General features: G+C 44.1%; 1 protein-coding gene across 1 annotated transcript; it reads left to right on the forward strand.

Moving 5' to 3' along the window:
- Positions 1–366: 366 nt before the first annotated feature.
- On the forward strand, positions 367–5654 carry LOC144709768 (Peptidyl-tRNA hydrolase II (PTH2) family protein). Its single transcript, XM_078583407.1, has 8 exons — positions 367–487; positions 585–776; positions 3444–3504; positions 3645–3681; positions 4028–4105; positions 4170–4242; positions 4342–4381; positions 4964–5654. The coding sequence occupies exons 1-8, from the start codon at positions 437–439 to the stop codon at positions 5011–5013; spliced, it is 582 nt and encodes a 193-aa protein (XP_078439533.1). The 5' UTR covers positions 367–436; the 3' UTR covers positions 5014–5654.
- The last annotated feature ends 2304 nt before the right edge of the window (positions 5655–7958 follow it).

Raw genomic sequence — 7958 nt, forward strand, 5'->3', positions numbered from 1 at the left:
TTCTACCTCATAACCATCCTCATCATCATGACTCCATATTATAGATATTATCCACGTGTCTGATTGGTGGGGCCCACGAGGTTTTGGGGGTGGGCATTCTTTTTCGGCTGGAAATAGAGAAAGCCCAATAAGAGTCTATTTGAAATATATACACTTTTTGAACGGCAGGATGGCCACGTCAGCCACCGCCCTCCGGTCTATGTGTAATGTGTTGAGTCGCACGTGTCTCCGCTGACTTTTTCGCACGAGTTTTGTCTTATAAAGTTTATTGGGCCACTTATTGGGCCTGACGGATATAATTGAGCCCAATAAGGGAGTATTGTATTATAAATAAAGTTTAAAATTCGACCCGGTGCGAGTATTTTCCCAGCTTCTGGCGCTAACGCTATCCGGAATTCAAATCTTTCGATCGTAGCCAGCAAGGATTGAAGAGAAGATGTTCGGCGCTGGCCGGAAATCTTCCCGGCAATCAAATCTCTCGGAATCTGTAAGTATATTCGATGTCTTTGCTGAATGGTGATCTTCTTTCGGAATCGAATTTTACAATTTTACCGTCGATTTTTCCCTGATTTGATCGGCCGAAGACACGAGGCGATGAACCGTGGCTAGCTATGAGCTTGAAGCCGGAAAATTTCCTTCCTGGACTGGTGATCGGGTTCCTTCTTGGCTTGTTCTTTGACGTGTCGAGGCCCGGCCGCAGCGGCAAGTCTCTCTCGAGTCCGCGAAAGCAGCTGACGACGTCGATTTCTGATGGCGACGGTGAGGAGCTTAAGATGGTATCGTCTTCGTCTCTCTCGTTCTCGGTTGTTTAAGGCATCTGTTAGCGTATTTTAAAAATGCTTGCCATTTTTCCCCCGATAATAGTTAGGGTTCGTACGTTTGGCGCTTTACGGTCCTAATTACGGCTATATAGAACCATAATAATAACTTTACGGTCATAATTACATGGGAAAACGTTGTGGAGATAATCCCAATTCTTGAATTGTTAGCTGACGCCTCTCACTCGCTGACCGTGGTCGCAGGTCAACCTATTTAGTATGGGTGTCAATAAAAATTTATCAAAAACTCCAATTTTTGGAAAGTTTTATGTTGGGGAAGTGAGAATTTATTCAACGTTTAATTGCGTTCGCATCTCAATTTGTGAATCTGACGGCTTGAAGGTGCCATTAATTTTCTGTCGTGTCAGTCTTATTTGGGAAAATCTATTCGAAAATGGGCTTTCAATTCGGTTCTGGGTGTTCAAAGGGAAAGAATTTTTATGACATATCATCTTCATTCTGCTTTAATTTGTGTCAATAAAGCTATATTTTAAAGTTTTCAGGTAGTTAAGAAAACTGCATTTGGTATTTTTTGGAGTCTTGACCGTGATATATTATGAACTTGGTAAGAAAAATGGAAATTGGATGCAAGTAGAATGATAAGACAAGCTAGCAAGCTTGCACCAACCTAGCAAGCTCCCACGGGCTCTTAAAGGGCTATCAGACGGCAAGCCATCCCGAGGGTATCCCACTACTGCAATACGCAGATGACACCATTTTCTTTATAGAAGGCTCAGTGGAGGAGGCTCAAAACTTGTCCACCTTACTAGATCTATTTGCAGACTTCTCTGGCCTACAGATCAACCGGGCTAAATCAGCATTTGTGGGTAGCAACCTCTCTCATGCGGAGGCGTCACGATGTGCCGAGGCACTTGGTACACCACTTGGAAGCCTACCCATGAGATACTTGGACCTGCCACTGACCGCAGGAAGAATGACTAAGGTAGATTGGCTGCCGGTGGTAGAGAAGGTCAAGAGACGACTAGAAGGTTGGCAAGCCAGGGTGCTGTCTAGAGGAGGCCAACTAGTGTTAGTGAGGTCGGTCCTATCATAAATTCCCATCTTCCACCTCTCTGTGTTCAGGATGCCAGTAGGAATCGGTCAGAGGCTCGAAGGCCTGATGCGTTGTTTCCTGTGGAAAGGAGCAGGGCCAAATGAGGGTCGTGGGCTGGCGTTGGAGGCATGGGATACCAAACAAGGAGGCCTCGGTGTTCTCCACCCAAAACGCATGAACACAGCACTACTAACAAAGTGGGTGACACGGCTTATGCACCCTCGAGAAGACCTAGCCATCCAAATTTTGGGCGACAACTATGGTCGATGTTTAAACTGGGAGGAGAAAGCAGCCCCATGTAGAGGAATGTCGCCTTTCTGGCAGGGCCTTAGACAGACTCTCCCCCAAGTTAAAGACTTATTCACTGCCTGACTTGGCGATGGCTCCCTGTTTCGCTTTTGGAGAGACCCATGGTATTCGGACATCCCTTTGAAGGAGGCATTTCCTCGGCTATATGCGCTAGCCAGATGCCCCAATGCCACGGTGGCAGAATGTTGGGACAACATATGGAATCCAATGGTAGACGGTGCTCTCTCAGATCAAAGGGTGGCTGACTTTGTAGGCATCCAACAAGCTTTGTCTCAGTTCCGGCCAAGACATGGTGACCAAGACGGGTGGACCTGGACAGACCCTCCCTTTTCTGTTTGGAAGGCCTACACGAAGCTATGCCAAGAAACGGAGGACCAATCAACAATCCAGGCATGTCGAGCCATCTGGCGCCTCAAGATTCCTTTGAAGGTTAAGATCTTTGGTTGGCTCTTACTACGCAAGAGGCTAGTGACACATGTCTTCCGTCGGAGGATGTATCCTAATACCTCTGCGACGTGCATTCTATGCACGAATGGGGACGAAGACTGCAACCATTTATTCTTTGGGTGCCCAGTTGCCCGTTCGATCTGGGCTAGCCAAACGCACTTGGCGCCGAACGTGACGTCGGAGGAGGTTTTTTGGGAGTTCATAAGACAAGGGGGCCATAGGAGGCGGGATGTGGGTGGTCGAGCGTTGGCTGTGTTCTAGGCGATATGGCTACACCAAAATGAGGCGGTATTCGGGGGGCAAGGTATCCACGGAAGGGCTAGCCCACGAGGTCGAGGGTCTCATGGCATGCTGGTTCACTACAATGGTAATCAGATAAGAGTGGGGTTGGCCAGGTGGGGAGGAGAGCTCAAACTATCTCAACATGTAACTTCGGGTGGTTACCGCGTTGTCGGGTGACCACCTTAACTCACTTCTCAAAAAAAAAAAAAAGAATGATAAGACAAGGATAAAAGAAGAGTTCCACATAGCACTTCTTGAATCGGCCATTTCCGCTGTGATTGATGAATGCCCAAGTTTCCCCAGTTTGATTTCGAGTGCCCTTAATAGGCCTACCATCACCCTTTTTATTATCAAACTACCCTTCCAAACTACCAAACTAAGGTTCAAATTTTTGACTTCTCTCCCTTTGATATTAAATCCAAGTCATTTAGATATTTGACGTATAATTGTTATTTGTGCCTATGGTAGGCAAATCAAGATGTCTTCTTTCACAGGCTGACCTGGTTGAATTTTTATTTTAATCAAAATTGCAGGTTCTGGTCGTAAGACAAGATCTCAAAATGGGTGCTGGGAAAATTGCATCCCAGTGTGCCCGTAAGATACATGTTTTTGCTTCTCATTAGAAACCACCGCCTTTGTGCAGAATCTGCTATATTTATCATTTGCAAGAAAAAGTACTCTGTGTTCCTCTTGATTTCTTGCTTTGATTTGATTCAACATGTATCCAATTCCAGACGCGGCAACTGGGGCTTATGCAGAACTGATACAAAGGTAATTTCTCAATCGTACACGGTTTTCTGAAAATATTACAGCGACTTTTGTGCCACGAAAAGTAGTTTTTGGTTTACTTTTTCACTTGTCTCTTTTGAAATCAATCTGTTACTCTTTGACTCCCATTCAAAATTAATCAAATTTTATTTTTTGGATTATCATTATGTTGGATTCAAGAGCTTTCCAACTGTGCTAAAAGCTATACCTAATAGCAACGGTCCTATTTTTCATCTTTAAGTAGGATGTTGTTCTTAAACACATTCTTTAAGTCGGCCTTATTACTGCATGTGGTGTAATCTCTGATATCTTTGAGATCTGACAATATCCCTTAACATAACTGATTTAGTAATCGGACACTTCTAAGAAAATGGGAGCGATATGGACAGCCCAAGATAGTCCTCTGTTGCAAGAACCAGCAAGAGATGTAAGAGTGTCTTCTATAAAAAAATTTTAACTTTCAATTATGATATTTTTTGAAAATTTACCAGGAATAAGCTGAAGGACACGGCGGATCAAGCTGGTCTTCCTACTTTTGTAGTTGCAGATGCAGGCCGCACTCAGGTGCTCCCTATCGGTCATCTCTCTCTCTTCTTTCGTCTTTCATCATGTTGTGTTAAAATTTTTAATGATATAATACATTATCTGTCGCACGCCTTCCAGGTTGCAGCGGGTTCCAAGACCGTTCTTGCCATTGGCCCAGGTTCTCTCTCTTCATCAATCTCTCTCTACCTTTCCTCTCTCTCTCTCTTTCTCTCTCTCTATTCATCAATCTCTCTCTCTTTCTCTCTCGCTATTCATCAATTTCTCTCTCTCTTTCTCTCTCTCTATTCATCAATCTCTCTCTACCTTTCGTCTCTCTCTCTCTCTTCATCAATCTCTCTCTACCTTTCCTCTCTCTCTCTCTCTTCATCAATCTCTCTCTACCTTTCCTCTCTCTCTCTCTCTTCATCAATCTCTGTCTACCTTTCCTCTCTCTCTCTTCATCAATCTCTCTCTACCTTTCCTCTCTCTCTCTTCATCAATCTCTCTCTACCTTTCCTCTCTCTCTTCATCAATCTCTCTCTACCTTTCCTCTCTCTCTTCATCAATCTCTCTCTACCTTTCCTCTCTCTGTGTCTCTCATTTTAAGTTCATCACTCACAGACGCTCACCTGTCTAAGAAAACCCACGGTCTCTTTTTCCGTATTTCTGATGTAGATATATGGATTTACCTTTTGTTATGTATATATCTATGTGTTAATGAGATGGTAATTTCTGTATCATAATGCGTATTTCCATGCAGGGAGAAAGGCGCTTGTTGATTCCATTACAGGGAGGCTGCGCCTGATGTAACTTTAGTCCATTATCCCTTTCGATTCGGTTTTATGTTGGAATTTCTCTCTCTCTCTCTCTCTCCTTCCCTTAACCACTCTCCTTTTCTCTCTCTCTTCTCCTTCTCCCTCTCTCACTCTGTCTCTCTCCTCTTCTCCCTCTCTCTGCCCTCTCTCCTCTTCACCCTCTTTCTTTACTCTCCGTCTCTCTCTTCTGCCTCTCTCTCAGCTCTCTGCCTCTCTCCTCTTATCCTTCTCTCTTCTCATCTCTCTCTCTCTCTTCTCCCTCTATCCCTCTCCTCTCCTCTCTCTCTCTATCTCCCTCTCTCCCTCTCCTCTCTCTGTCTCCCTCTCTCCCTCTCCTCTCTCTGTCTCTCTCCACTCTCTCTCTCGGCCTCTCCTCTTTCTATTTCTTTTCTCCCTCTCTCCTCCTGTCTCTCTCCACCCTCCTCTGCCTCTCCTCTCTCATTCTAATTCCTCTCTCCCTCTCCTCTCTTTGTCTCTCTCTACTCACCCTCTCTGCCTCTCCTCTCTCTTTATCTTTCCTTTCTCCCCTCTCTCCCTCTCCTCCCCATCTCTTTCACATCCTCTTAAATTTATTTTATGTAATCATGGTTGGTCATAACATATTTTTATTTGTGTTACAAATATATAGTTTGAAAACTTGAAAGAGTTAGATAAGTCCTGACAAATATTTTGTCAAACATGTAAAGCCACCCAATCAACTGACATATTTTCTCTTTTATTACAAAATTATACACCATTCTTTAAATGCACACTGATTACGATTTTTATCTTCTTTCAACCTTGATAAAGGCATGTTATTTGAGTTCTTGTTGCCTTAACTTTTTGAATCAAACGATAAATCGTGGCAGGGGAAATAAATACACGATTTAAAGAATAAAACAAAGAATTACTTTCATTGAACAATAGCTTCACCATGAAGCATCATCAGTGCTAATCAATGGGGTTGTAGGATATGGTTGGATTTTCAAGAATGGAATAACAGTCTATGATATCATAGTTCAAGGTTGCACAACAGGTTGGACTTTGGAGCACAATTTCGACTAATCAAAGATCAATTGAAAAGAAATTACAAAACTGATATCATGGTGTTTTGCTTGTGAAGTGGAAGAACAACCAATCAAAGATGCAATGTCGGAGCACAATTTCGACTTGGTATGTGAGTTTATGGAGTGGCATGTGTCAATTGGGGCATTAACATTGTCTAGTGGGATATAATATAGGGGACCCAACTCATGCAGCAAATTTATAGTCTTACCCAATTTGTGTGTTGTAAGGGTCGAATCAACATAGCCTCCCAATGCTCTATAATGAATATTAATAAGGGCATAAGGGAATGCATGATCCAGAGTGTAATTTTTACTTTATTTTTCAAAGAATATTTTATGATATTTGCATACTATTAACTGTTATTCAGTAGCTTTGAGGAAAAAATAAAAATGCCATTTCCACAAAAAATGATATGTTTTTTATATTTAATTAAGAATAAAACAATGAAAAACGGAACCAATCTTTGGTAGCATTGGTCATAGGCAAGCAGCGACTAAAGACAAGCATTTTTAGTAGGCTAAATGACTATAGTTACATGTTTATATGCATTAAATTGGCTATATATGTGTGTTATTAAGCCTAAAATGGTAACTTTAGAATGCTATTTTACATTTTATTAATTTTTCTGTATTTTTTAATGATTTTTATGACCTCATATTCCGAAAGAACATAATGTTTTAGTCAGAATATGATTTTTGCAAAACTTTTTTGGCATTCTATTTGAATAAATCATAATATGGAGATCACTAGTGATAGGGGACCATCCAACCTTAAAAGCATATCTTCTATGTTTTTTCGCATGCCCAACGAGTATCTGTATTTCTTCCCTAGTTTGGGCCCTCTTTTAAACTTTTGAGCATTCTTCCCCTATTTCTAATGGGGAAGGCCCATATTTCCCCTATAAGAGGGAGGCAGGTGCCCATCCTAAGAAGAGATCACAAAGAAAATAAAAAATTCAAAATGTAGACCGTGGGATTTCCTGGTGTTTTTTTATGTTTTTTAGTTTAGTTTGAAAGCTTGAGAGACTTATGAAAATGACCCTCGAGAAGAGAAATTAGGTGATTTCGTCGTAGCTTCGCCGGAGCGCCGCTACCGCTGTAATCAATGCCGCTGCCGTCGACACCCGCGGGTTTGTCACGCCGCCCCCGGACGCGCCCAGGCAGCTAGCAACAGGCGTAGTTTCTGTCGCTGGACCAGGAAGCGTTTGCGAGCGGCGCCTGCGATTGGCTGCATCCGACTGTATTGGCCTCAGTCGATCGTAGCGGCCTTAACCAACGACATAAACTGCGCAGTGGCCGGGGCCTTTTCAGCGCAGCTGCCACCGTTAACAGCCGCAACTGCAGCACCCTCCGCAGCCATAGCCACAGCTACAACCTCAACAGCCACAGCCACAGCTGCACCAGAAGCCTCAACAGTTGCAGTCATTGCCGCAGCAGACTTAGCAACCGCACCCATAGCCGCCGCGGCCGCAACCACAACAGCCTCAGTAGCCACAACCGTAGTTGCAGCCTCAACATCCACAACTGCAAGTGCAGCCGCAGTCCTGCACCCCGCAGTAGCCTCAGTTGCCGTAACCATTGCCACAGCAGTCTCAACAACCACAGCCGCACCCGTAGCCGCGGCCAACCTGCGCTCATCGCCGTCCTCGTCATTGCGCTTGCCTTTGAGCCCACGTCGTGCCTACCTGTGTCGTCATCCTCGTCACCAAACTCGCCCTTGAGGCTGTAGTTGCCCCTACTTGTGCCGCCATCGTCCTCGCAATTGTGCTCGCCTCCAAGGCGATCACCGCACCTACCTACGCCGCAATTCTCATCACCACCCTCAACCCAAGCCCATTGCGGCACCTACCTGCGTCGCTGTGCCTATGTGCGCTCGTTGCTGTCCTCATCCCCG

This window comes from Wolffia australiana, chromosome 11 (assembly GCF_029677425.1).
Source record: "Wolffia australiana isolate 7733 chromosome 11, ASM2967742v1".
Classification (NCBI taxonomy): Eukaryota; Viridiplantae; Streptophyta; class Magnoliopsida; order Alismatales; family Araceae; genus Wolffia; species Wolffia australiana.

Excerpts from the sequence above, each read along its gene's own strand:
- LOC144709768 (XM_078583407.1), top strand. The coding sequence starts at position 437 with ATGTTCGGCGCTGGCCGGAAATCTTCCCGGCAATCAAATCTCTCGGAA. Across the intron at positions 488-584 it reads AATCAAATCTCTCGGAATCT|ACACGAGGCGATGAACCGTG; the intron begins GTAAGTATATTC and ends GATCGGCCGAAG. Across the intron at positions 4,382-4,963 it reads CGTTCTTGCCATTGGCCCAG|GGAGAAAGGCGCTTGTTGAT; the intron begins GTTCTCTCTCTT and ends ATTTCCATGCAG.